Here is a 12,822-nt window from a genome sequence, read left to right on the forward strand (position 1 = left end):
GGGGAAATGAACGGCAAAGGTCTGTGGTTTAACACTGCCAGAGGTGGGTGATTAAGTGCTCTAGGAGAGTCCAGCGGTGCCCTGGATGTTTCTGCAGTCCTTAGGAGGAATATCTTGCTCAGGCACTTTGTTTAGCAGAGTGACAGACTCATTTCTCTCGTTAACAATGTCAGCAAATGGGAGAAGGCAGGAACTGAGTCTGTACTTGTCTGCTGCTATCAGAAAAGAGCAGACTTCATTAAGAAAATTGACTGTATTTCAAGGAAATACTGCCCACAACCAATCGACAGCATCAGATGGAGAACAGGAGCATAAGGAAGGCAAGTCCTGCTATGTAAGTTTTAAGAGGAAAAGTAATTCTGCTGCTTTCATATTTTCAGATCAGGGCTGTCCCTCCTGTCTGCGACCTCCTGAGTGTCCTGAAAAAGGAGGAAGAAAACTGTGCTGAGATTTTGTCCCTGGAGGCAAGGAACAGAACACCTGAAAATGATCTTCTCCTAAGCTCAGGTAAAGGTGGATGAATGTGCAAGGTAAAAGCTGTTCTTGGGTCAGGTGGGTGGCTCAGTACCCCCACGTTCCTCCCATAGGAGGCACACACCTCATGTGCACCTCTCACCAAGGGGCAGAAAAAACAGGTATGATATGTTAAGGCTCCAAGAGCATGACCTGACCTTACTGTGACAGCAAATAACAGTCGTGTGAGCCTTCCAATTCAGCTGTTTGATTGCAGTCATTGCCACTAGAGAGCACATCAGCAATAAAGTGTTGTGAATTGCAGAGGATTTGGAGTTATTCTCATCTTAGGTAAGGATATTTTTATAAAGTCATCCCACTGAGTACAAATTTACTCAACTATAGCTGCCTTCAAAAGCAACGAATACTAGCAACCAGCAGTTCATTCACATGGCCTGGAGATCCTCATTGTCCCTTTCCTGTTCTGACTGTTGTGTAACCACATAAAGGAGCTCTCTGGCTTGGGAAAGTGTGGTGGCAATGAATCCTCACAGCAGAGCAAGTGTATTCATGTGCAGAAGGGTCTTGGAGAGAGAGCTGCAAGCAGTTATTTAAGCTTGCTTGTGAACAGAGTTAGCTCTGGCAGCAGCTGGATCAGCAGCTCATGGAACGCTCAGGATGGAGGCAACAGATGGGAGTACTTCTGTGCCTGACCAGTCATCACCACTGGGGATGGGTTTGTGTCATCCATAGCATCTTGCAGTCTGAACTGATCCTGGATGACTTCTATAGACCATGAGGTGGGAAGATCCTCATCAGCATGAGGTGATGGAGCTCCATGAGATGTGCTCTGTGCAGGGTTTGGGGCAAGACTTGAGGCTTTCGCTTAGTTTCAAAGCCTTCCTCTCCAGCAGAGGGTTTTAAGACACACAAGAGTTTCACTGTAGCCTGGCCCAAAGGCAGGACTCAGGGGGAAGATCCATCGCAGCTTTTTTTAGCGTGCATTTTTCTCTGCCTGTGTTGTCCATCCCTGCGAGCCATGCAGATTGATGGGTGTGAGTGCTGCCTTGGGGCGTGATGCCCATATAGTGGAGTACTCTGAGGAGGTTGGCATATATTCCAGAATGTAGATCTGTCTCACTGCATATAAAAGAGACTTAGTCTAGTTTTCAGCTGTATCCAAATCTTACACATCCCACTAGGTATTTTAATACAGGAGACCACTACCCTCTGTGCCCCTCTCCCAAAGTCCACACAGAAGCTAAATGAATAGGACTGTGTTAAATCTTTGAGAAGGTGTTTCCAAGGGCCATCAAAATTGCTCTTTAAACTCTGTTCTGCAAAGGGGACCAAACAGGGTGCAGTGGTGTGAGCTCAGGGCTACCCGCATAGCAGAAAGCATTGAGCTGAAAGTGGGCAGAGTGACTCAGCCCCTGTATGTCACCATAGCTCTGCAAACACACCTTCTCCTGGCAGAGAAACTCCCCAGAAATAAACAGGACAAGGTGCACAGCTGTCCCCACTTAATGGTTTCTGAAGAGAGAGCACAGGAATTTCCTTCTGCTGGTCTTTATTCAATGAGGGTCTGTTACCTTGGTGAATTATAAAATAATGGTTTTATTATGGGAAATAATGCTTTTAGTCTGCAAATTTCTTCATCCTTTAATTACCTGCATGTCTGAGTTCGGTGTGGAGATAATCCTGCAGGACTTTAGTTTGAAGAAGAAAAGCAAAGCTCTGGGGATCCTGTGCCTGTCCTCAGTGTGCCACCCAGGGAAACAGGGCAGCTTTGCCCAGTATCATTCTGAAGCTGTTTAAACTCTTAGTCACATTGTGCCTCTTTGTGTTTACAAAAGGATTATGCAAAGAAAACATCAGGCTGATTCAAAGTGGAAGCTTTAGAAAAGCTGAAATGTGAGCTACATTTTTCACCTCTGCTTTCCTTCATCTTTCCAGCACCATTCAATAGTTCCCAGACTGGGAGGACTGGGAGCCGAGGGCCTGATGTAAGGCTCAGCACAGCCCAGCCTGCTCTGTGTCTGTCTTCCCGAGATCAGAGCTGTCAAGGACCAGAATGGGATGCTAGGGTTGGTTGGAAACCAGCAGGACCTGCTCTGTCTCAGAGCATCCCTGTTCCTGCAGCTGCCTTGGCGCTTGGGTGATGCTGAGTGGTGCTTCATTGCTGAGAGATGTAGCATGGTGCTTCATTTTTGGGAGATGCTGCACGGTGTTTCATTGGTGTGAGATGTTGTACGCTGTCTTGCTGCTGGAAGAAGTTCCATGGTGTTTCGTTGTTGCCCTCAGGCAGATGTGCTGGGATGTGGGATAACATGAGCTGCTGGCCTTCGTCTGCCGTGGGACACACTGTCAGTGCTCACTGCTCCAAGTTCTTCCAGATGCTGACTGGGAAACAAGGTAACACTAAAAGTACACTTTTTTTGCCCAGTGTTTTTTGTTCAGTGTGGTGCTTTGAGAGATGTCACTGTCAGGTCTGAACTTGAAGGAAATTCTGTCCCTGCTTCGTTTAAAGCCCGATGATGGCCACTTAGCAGCTCCATTTCCATCACTAAGCTAAACGTGAGAACGCCTGGAGTTAAAGCAGTTAAGATGTTGCAAGAGTTTGTTTTTCTTAGTCAGACAAAGTGGAGGAAATAAATGCTATCATGTAAAGCAGCTTTTTCACAAAATGTCTTAAGGGAATGAGCTTTCTTCAGTCAGTCTGTCTTTCCCTTTCAAATAACTCTTAGGCTGATCTCAACCAAGCTTGACAAGAGAGCAGAAGTTCACACAGCATTAAGCTCGTGCAAGTTTTGGCAGAAAGAACCAGCCAGGTAGGGGGAAAGGACTCTTGTGCCTGCAGTCAAGAGGAAATCTGCACTGGGGTTCACCTATTGGCTATGAGAGTCACCATACAAAGAAGCAGCAAACATGTACAGGAACTCAGAATCTGTCATTAGCCCCATGGCTCACCAAACTCCTTGTTCAAAAAGAGATGGGCTTAAGCAACGGCTTAAAAACGTCTTTTTAAAAAATTTATTTATCAGCTAGAAATCAAGTGAAATTTGTTCCCAGTACAATACAGTAATCGTGAGCCACTAAGTAGTAGTTTCTGCCTGCTTTCTGCTAATTTCTGCTTTTGAACAATGTCTGAGAAATGTGCTTCCATTCCTCTTTGTGAGTTAATGATTCAAAACAGAGGGAGAGCTCGGCTTTCTTTGGTTATAGAACGTGGATTAATGAGGTCCAGGGCTTACAGAAAAGCAGACATTGATTTCGTGGAAGGAGAAGCAGGAGCCAACATATTGGATTGTCTAATAAGGATTAGATAAGTAGGAGGATAAGCATTTAGTGCTCTTTTATATAAAATCAGGCACAAACTCTTTGCATCAAAAGAAATAACACGCTGCTTTCCGTACACACAAACAGTAGCTGCCCGTTGAATCCTATAATCTTCTATAAAGACAGAGGAAACACTATACAAAGTCACAGATTGCCGAGAAAATCATCTGCCGGGCACGCGCTCGCAAATCTTTAGCACAGCGATACCGAGCCTTAAATGTGTTCAGCGCAATCCGTGCTGCTGCAGCCGCTAGAGGGAACCGCTCCCTGCCTCTGCCCAAGCAGCCAGCACCGGCCCGGGAGGAAAACAGGAATTTGGACATCCAAAGGTCATAGCGACATGTCAAGCGAGCATTGCTTTATCTTGGAGACAGATAGGCTAACAGCTTTAAACTTTAGTTGCCCTCCTGACTGAGAAGCTGAGAGCTGAGCCACTTCTGATAAGCACTAATCAAAGTGACAGCGTTCAAAAGAGAACTTCTCCAGGCTGAGCAGTCCCAACTTTCTCATGTAATAAGTGCTCCTGTCCCTTGGTCATCTTTGTGGCCCCACGTTAGACAGAACAGTGGGGAGAGATGTTTGGGAGAGCTCTTTCTCTTCCCTTTGTTGCTGCTGTGCTGCAGCAGAGTACAGAAAACCTGGTTTGAAAAACAAGCCTGGCCCTTCCAGTGATGCTAAGCTGGAACAAGATGTTCATAAAAGCATCAGAATAGTCTAGTACTGACACACCCCGAGCTCTTCCCACATGGAGATCTCAGCATGTTTGCAGTGCCTTGCAGTTGTACAGAGGTGGATGCAAATCAAGTGTGGGCACGCTCTCAGGTCACTAGGATTAGTTTAGAGACAGCAGGAGCCCCTGAGTGTCCTGACAGTCCCAGCAGGGCTCGAGAAAGCATAAACCACTGTCAAACACCGCTGTGTGCACATATCCCTCTGTTCTCTGAACGCTGCAGGGATGCTTTGCAGAAACTGGATGCCTCAGAGTCCCCGTGGCTAATTGTGTCCACAAAAACAGGCTTTTAAAGCGTCTTCTGTCAAGGTTTCCACTAAGGAGGGCTGCCGATTTCAGGCCTTAAGTCCTTGCAGAAGAGCCAGGTTTTCATTCCTTGCGGCAGTGAAACAGGACACTGGAAAGGGTGTCTCCTGCTGGACAGATGCATGTGATTAGGACAGCAGGCAGTGGTGTTATTTTTTTGTGAAAGTTTCTCTTCAGCCTGTAGCCTATATCTGCACGGTAGGGCCATTTTCTGCCAGTGAGATTGCAAGGTGTTTAGGGCAGGAGTGCCTGCTTCCACTGTTAGTGCGGGACGTAGATGTGGACGTGTTCAAACGTGTCCTGCTTAACCATGTGCAACTTGGTGGCTCAAGTCTCACTCCACTTGAGGAGCTGGACGTCCCAATAGGTCAGACAAACTGCCCTCTGCAGACGTCTGTCTGAAAATGAGATTAATTCTGCAAAAGCCTTTTTCTCCAGGAACTGGGAAGGCCCCCACAAAGGACTCAATGAACCCAAGTGTTTCGCTTTCAGAAGTCTAACTTAACTGAGGGGATTCCCCTCCTGGCCTCTGATTTCCAATACGTGTAAGATAATGCCTGTACCTTGTGGGGACAAGCCTTTTATTTTCCATTTCAATCTCACCAAAAAGCTGTGCCCATCTAACATTTTGCATTCTCTTCAGACTGTGGCAAAACATAGTACAAACCTGAGCTGGGAACATCTGAGTAATTTGTATGGAGTATGAATCCGTGATTGAACAAGTCGTATGTTTGCTGATCTTGGAACACTGGCCAAGAAACACCAGATGTACTGAACAGTATTATTTATGTTGCAATTAATAAAAACACATCCATCACAGTCAACCCTGAGTTGGCAAACAATATTATGACCCACACAAACACACTGGGCAAGTATCAACATAATCAGCTCAGCTGCATTTCACCTCCAGCTATGCAGAGTGCACTGCCCAGGGAGAAAGTGTTCCATTGCTCTTGGAGCAACCCTGCACGTTGGTGACTGACTAACAAAAGTACAATTGGAAATGGTTACACCTGGTTTTGTCTTTTTTTTTTTTTTTTTTAAACATACAGGTTTTGTCTATCGAAACTGCACCAGTGAGGGTTGGTCCGATCCATATCCGAGACCAGATATCGCTTGTGGCTACAATGTCAATGACACAACAAACGAGGCGAGAGTGAGTCTGAGTGCCTGTGACCTAGAATTGCTGCTTTAGGGCCCTGGGGGAGGGACGTGCTCAATCTGATAAACAGAGACTGAATAATGTGATTTACCCCGGGCAGGGTTGTGTGTATGGGTTTTCTTCAGCACAAATGTTTCTTCAAAGGCTTGCTGAGATTAAAACTTCAGCAGCTGATTTTACAAGAAAATCTACTTGTTAAGAAACAAGGGACAGCCTTCTCTTGCTATGGGCTGATTTCTAGCAGATAATCAAAGATGAAGATGAGAATATCTGTTCCCCTGCAGCGTTCCTATTTCATGACCCTGAAGACCATGTACACCATTGGGTACTGCACCTCCCTGGTGACGCTGACAATAGCCTTGGTGGTCCTGGCCTCTTTAAGGTGAGGAGAACCATCACTGGTTGGGTTTGATCAGGACCTCTGGTCATCTCAGCAGACACAGACACTTCTGGTGTCTTTCACAGCAAGTTAAACATTGAGGTATTTCTGAAAACCTTCACATAAATCAGTGACAGGAATGAGCTGAGTTCTGTTTCCCAAAAAATGTAAGGGATTTTCCTCATATTATGTTCTCCTGTATTCTCCAAAATGTAGCTGAACATGGTTTGCAGGCTGAAGTTTGCATCACCTCCATGCTGAGATTTTGCCATGATGTCAGTGTTCCTGGGGCATATTGCCATTCCTCCTGCTGTTCTTCTCCTCGCTCGAGACCGTGGCTAAAACTTTGCTCTAAGCAACGGTGTGTTGACTTCTGGGAAAGCACTGCATGTTTACAGCAGTGACCTGACAGTGAGCTTATCTTAATGCATCTTTATAACCTGGAATTTGCACTTTAGTCCTTATTCAGTGACCAATATGCTAGACCAAGCATATTGGCATGAAATCTTAGTTCTTCTGGCAACATTTCCCTTTTTTCAGTACTTGAGTGGAGCAGATCTGACTTTAGCCTTTCAAGGTCTTCTGTAGGGTGCCCTTCTTCAGAAATGCATGAATCTTCCTTCCAGAGACAAAAAAACTATGCTTTAATTTGTCAGCTCAGCATTAAAAAAACTGGTGTGCTTTGTCTAGGAATGTTATTTCATAGGAATGCAACTTCATAGGAGCTCTCTCTTTGTTATAGGAGACTTCGCTGTACAAGGAACTACATCCACATGCATCTCTTCACATCGTTCATTTTGCGAGCGTCATCAAATTTCATCAAAGATAATGTTCTGTTTTCCTCTGAAGACACAAACTACTGTGAGGCATACACGGTAACCCCTTGCCTTCCAGCTTGCTCCATGCTTCAGCTTCCCAGCAGGATCTCATCTGTAGTTAGCATGCAGGACATCTCCATCCTAGCTTTCTATTTATCATACTGGGGGAGGTATGAGGATGAAAAAAAGAGAAAAAGAGCCCAGGCTGGAGCAAACACACAGAAACTCAGGCGTGCTTCCTCATGGCTACAGATACACATTTACAGGTATCTACAGTCCCACCAAGTGTTGGAGCAGAGGACATCTGGGTTGCTCTGAAGCAGGTGTCTGCATTCATCTGCTGGGCAGCACTGACTGGCACCCACAGAAGGCACCTAGAGCTCAGCACATGGACACAGAGGCACATAAATGTGGGTGCCGCAGTCCGTGAACATGGGATGCACCACCAGGGTGGAGATTCTTACATGGATCTTAGATCCTGGTAGATGGTGCTCAGAGGGAAAATACAAGAACACATTAAATATTGCTGACTTGTACTACAGTTTGAGAGCTGGTAATAAGATGTAGGTTTGCAGCCACGGGATCTGGAAAAGAACCACACAAATTTTGAGAAGTTCTTTTGCTCTGCTTTTAATTGGCAACAAAATATCTTGAAGATATTTGGGATCAGGGCACTGAAAAACATGATTAATGCTCTAAACTCTCTTGAAAATAGATACAAATGAAAGCAAAAGTTAATTACCCTCTGTTTCCTCAGGCTGGCTGTAAGCTTACCATGGTCTTCTTTCAGTACTGCATCATGTCTAACTACAGCTGGCTCCTCGTGGAGGGGCTGTACCTCCATTCTCTCCTGGTCATATCCTTCTTCTCAGAACGGAAGTTCCTTTGGTGGTTCATCGCCCTCGGATGGGGTAATGGTTCTCCTTTTTGTAAGAATAATTGTCAGTCCGTTGTGCCTTTGGGATGGATTTGTGGAGCAACAACTGGCTTTTTCAATTGCAGGCACCCCGACCATATTTGTTGCCGCATGGGCCGCTGCAAGACAGCTCAGTGAAAATGTTGGGTAAGCTGCTTGGAGAGGGCAAAGGTGCACAGACTGCTCTGGGGATTTCCTGCTCATTCCCAACTACTGGCAGCCATGCAAATCAATCGCCATTTAATTGTGGCATACGACTGGATCCCAGCACAGGGGGAGAAGGAAAAGTCCAGCTAAGGAAGCTGAGAGGGAGCTTCAAATTTCATCTGAGCATTTCTAGGGGAGGAAGATGACTTTCAAGAATTAATTCATCTCGTGAAGTTTGAAACACCTGCACTTGATCAATGAAGCTTTGTTCTTTTCTCCCTTGCAAAGTTTTGAAAAGTGGCTGTGCTTCAAGGGCAGGATATCTTGTCCAGTGCAGGTGGGCAGTGTTCTGTCCAAGTTTTCCCAAAATGTTGCACCAGATAAGTGAGAATGGGAAATTCATATTGTAGAAGAGGGAGTAGCGACCTACCTGAAGGGCAATACAGACTAAATCCCTTTGAAAAGACACCAGTGTTTGGATAACTGAATGCACCTTCTCTCTTGTTTTTGCAGGTGTTGGGACATTAATACGAATGCCAATACCTGGTGGATCATTAGAGGCCCTGTAGTTGTGTCTATTTTTGTAAGTCTTTTCTGGGACAAGCACGTTCAAACTGTATTTTCAAATACTGTGAAGTTAGACATCTACTCAACATACTTCAGAAATGTGTTAATGAACCGATCTTAGACATGTGCCCAAACTGGTGTGACACATGAATTACTGCTTAAGCAACTTCAGCACAGCAGGGCTTAGTCAGTAACCAATGCCCTGAAGCTAAGTTGCAAGGAACGCTAGAGCATCCTCCCAAGAAGCAAGAGCCTGACGATCAGGTTTCCACATCCTGTTGATTTCATATGAACTTGGCTGGCTTGTGGAAGCTTGTTTTGGACTGTTTCAAGGAAAGCTCTGGAGGAGAAACCAAGCGGCTGTACATTTCAGTACAATAGCCTTTGTGTCTCCTGGTCACTGCCCCTCTTAGCAAAGCCAAAAAACAACTTGCCTTACACGACCATTAGCTTTTGTTTTCAGCAGTGAAAGCAGCTCACGGGTTTCACACACTATAGGTCAGTAGACTGCAATTAAACTGTTAAGGCATTACTCACTGAAATGAGATATAGGCATTGAAACTCAGTGTGAACCTGCCCAGTTAAAGGCAGAGCTGATGTAAACAACACTTTGGCACAAATAATACTTCTACAGTGTGAGCATTTGCTGGTGCTCACCTTTGTAGTTTCAGGTACCGAGGCCCTGGAGCTGCTGCTTGGAGATAGTTGTTCTGCCCAAGCGTGGTACCCTGGGGGTCCACTATGATTGGTCTGAAGCTGCAGTAGAGGAAGATGGGAGCTGTTAGTCAAGTGGCCTTCTGGCACTCCAAGCCAGAACCCAAGGCTTTGCTGAAGTTTCCATGTTGCCAGCAGGTTCCACTATGTTTTCAAAACACAAACTGCAACACTCGCACACTCCCTTGGAAACCGAAGCAGAGGTGGTGGGTTCAACCCTGTGCTCGTTTATCACTAAGCAATCCTTCACCCCCACAAAACCTGCAGAGCATACAAGGATTCAGGATCAGCGAAGCCCTGGCACTCACTTTTCCTAATGACCACGAGGTGAAACCCCAGTCCTCGTTCATCTCTGAGAGTTCACCCCCCATCCCCTCGAAGCCCTGGTCCCATCCGCCTCAGGCGGAGCCGTCTGCCTGCTCCTGCCTGCTCACCTAGCTGAGGCTTTCCTCAAGCTCATAAGCCACAGAGGCAAACAAACAGCCAGTCCTTGAGAATTCAGATCTAATCTCTTTATTCCTCTCAGCACACGGTCCTTAGCAGTTCAAAGGGCAGAAAATCAACACTGATAAGCTCCTTTGTGCTCCCAGCTAACATGCATTGCTGTGCTGCTCACTGGCAATTCCTCACAGTGGGAATCCCTCCATTCCCAGCAGATTTTCATCAGTAAAAAGCCTACACGGCTGAGACCTGACCTTCTGGGTTAAAAAAACCCAGAATCTTCAGGCCTGAACCCCGTTTATCCCAACACCCCTACTGTATTTCCCTGCCTTTCCTTCATGACCACAGCTAGCAAACGCTAGGGAAACCCTGAGGGGCCAGGGGGGCTGGGAGACATGGAACAGGGATGGGAACGGGGACAGGGACAGATGCAAACCCGCAGCCCAGCCCCAGCCCCTCCATTCTCTCTGCTCAACCACAGCGCTCCCAGTGGCTCTGCTGAGGCCTGGCAGCTGCACTTGCAGTCATTGGGGCATTGTTGTTTGCTTGATTTTTAATAATATCTTTTTTTTTTTTTCAGGTTAATTTCATTCTCTTTGTCGACATTTTAAGGATCCTGATGAGGAAGCTCAGCTCACCCGAAGGACGGAGCAACGATTTCAACCAGTACAAGTAAGCCCTGCACACTTCAACTTTGCACTATGTCAGCCCTCCCAGGCTCCTCTTGCCCCTTCCACACCGGCTTTCCCCTTTGTTTCTGCTCTCAGGAGACTTACCAAGTCAACGCTTCTCCTCATCCCGCTCTTTGGGGTTCACTACATCATCTTTGCTTTCTTCCCTGAAGACGCAAGTAGCGGCACAATGGAAATTCAGCTGTTTTTTGAGTTGGCTCTTGGATCATTCCAGGTAATATTTGACATGCTACTTTTTTTTTTTTTTTTTTAAAGGTAATAAGAGGAATAACATGTAGCTCTGCACAGAACACAGCCCTGTTGGCAATAACAAGCTGCCTGATTTCCTTTCAGATAGCTCCTCCAAATTTAAAAGCTGAAACTGCAGTTCTAATTCTGTGACCACAGTTCTTTTTATCTTCCAGGGTTTTGTCGTGGCTGTACTGTATTGTTTTCTTAATGGTGAGGTGAGTTTTGTGTAGAGAACATTCTTTTTTTATTGCTCAAATATATCTCATGAATTAGTAGGATATGTCCACCAATGAATTATACATTTTATTTGAGAGTTTTCTTCCCAGCTACTTAACATCACTCCTGAAATACCTCCCAGACCTGGCAAACCTAGGTAATCACACACCAAATGCAAACTTCACTGCTCAACTATTGCAGCCCTTTCCTAAATCAGATAGCATTATTACCATCTGGGAATGGAGAGTGGGGGTACCACCCCACACACGGTCACAGTGAAAATCAGAGCCTGATCCTCATGTACGATGTCATGATCTGTCCTACCACGTCTGTTTTCTCTGCTTGATACTTGGGAGGGAATTTAGGAAGAGCTGTATCAGGTCTAGATTTATTAACACTCTCATAAAGCAAAGCTTTCAGGAGAAGACTGTTGCCTTTGTAGTTGCATAACTCCCAGCTCCTGGAATATTGCTGCTGGTAGAGGCAGGGGGAAATGTCATCCAGACCTGGGAGATCCCAAGGTTATTGGAGGGGAATTGAAGAACCAAACTGTTAGTGCCTGGAAGATTGGAAGGAAAAGTCACTTTGAAAGGAAGGAGGGCTTAGAAATGCTTTGAACAGTGCATTAACAAGGTTTCAGAAAAAGGTGGTTTAGAAAAGAAAACCTGCAATTACTTTTTACCCTTAGTGTCAAAATGTCCTGTTTTGTAAAGAATACAAAAATCTTTGACAAATCCAAACCAGACACTTAACTAAGGCCAGCTAGTCTCCGTGAACAGTTTCACCAACAATTAAACAGAAAAACAAGTTAACAGAAAATTGTGTAGCTGCAGCAGCAGTATCTCCAGAAGTGACAAGAAACAGGCCCTACCCTCATCCCTTAAATGGGGGTTAAATAAACAAATCCAGACCTTGGCAAAGGTGACAGTCTCTGCCTTTCCTGTTACACTGCTCTCCTCCAAGATAAACCAGCTGAACCAAGCATTTTGTGATCTTTCTACCTAGGTTCAGCTGGAAGTTCAGAGAAAATGGAGGCAGTGGCATTTAAGCACACACCTGCGTCAGCTCAGCACCTCAGCAAGTAATGGAGGAAGCGGCTTAACTCAAGAGATGCAGGTGGCCAAGTTGAGCCCACCACAGGACAGGAAAGCAACTCTCCAAAGATCAAGTGTGCTTTAACACTGTCCTCCTAAGGGACACCTCCGTGCTCAGATACATGTGGTTAAGTCTCATGGACTACACTGGGAGTCTTGTGTATATATCCCAAAGCAGGACTTGGCTGCAGACCAGCACTTCTTGAAGCACATCTGTTCATCTATATCCTGCATAGCAACAGAGTTGTTTTGCAAGGCAAAATGGGCCAAAACATAATTCTCTTCCTTGGGTTTCTGGCCACAGTCATTTATGTCTCTGTCCATGCTGATATTTTTAAGTTACTGTTTCTACCTTAATTGTAGCTCCTCATTTTCTGTGTGGCTCCCTTCCAATCCTAGGCCAGGCTGGTGGGTTTTAGATGTTTTGTCTTCCTTCTGCTGTTGAAGCTAGAAGGATGTTCAGCTTTGCAACATAGTAGTTACAAACCATTCCTTGTTAAAGCTTATGGGTTTAATATGCAAAGTCAATTCATGCTTAGAATTTACCAGGGTTCCAAGTCTCTCAGTTGTGGTGGACAATGATGGACACCAAGAATACAAACCATGGTCAATACAAA

The 12,822-nt window shown here is 45.5% G+C and overlaps 1 protein-coding gene across 1 annotated transcript; it reads left to right on the forward strand.

Annotated features, from left to right (window-relative positions):
- SCTR (secretin receptor) lies at positions 7–12,822 on the forward strand. Its single transcript, XM_021399950.1, has 13 exons — positions 7–43; positions 340–507; positions 2,758–2,868; positions 5,881–5,984; positions 6,275–6,372; positions 7,112–7,244; positions 7,945–8,098; positions 8,190–8,250; positions 8,764–8,833; positions 10,553–10,644; positions 10,740–10,878; positions 11,069–11,110; positions 12,117–12,822. The coding sequence occupies exons 1-13, from the start codon at positions 7–9 to the stop codon at positions 12,288–12,290; spliced, it is 1,383 nt and encodes a 460-aa protein (XP_021255625.1). The 3' UTR covers positions 12,291–12,822.

Source organism: Numida meleagris, chromosome 5, assembly GCF_002078875.1.
Source record: "Numida meleagris isolate 19003 breed g44 Domestic line chromosome 5, NumMel1.0, whole genome shotgun sequence".
NCBI lineage: Eukaryota > Metazoa > Chordata > Aves > Galliformes > Numididae > Numida > Numida meleagris.

Coding starts and splice junctions, on each gene's coding strand:
- SCTR (XM_021399950.1), top strand. CDS start 7: ATGAACGGCAAAGGTCTGTGGTTTAACACTGCCAGAG. Junction 5,985..6,274: donor ACACAACAAACGAGGCGAGA/GTGAGTCTGAGT, acceptor GTTCCCCTGCAG/CGTTCCTATTTCATGACCCT. Junction 11,111..12,116: donor ATTGTTTTCTTAATGGTGAG/GTGAGTTTTGTG, acceptor CTTTCTACCTAG/GTTCAGCTGGAAGTTCAGAG.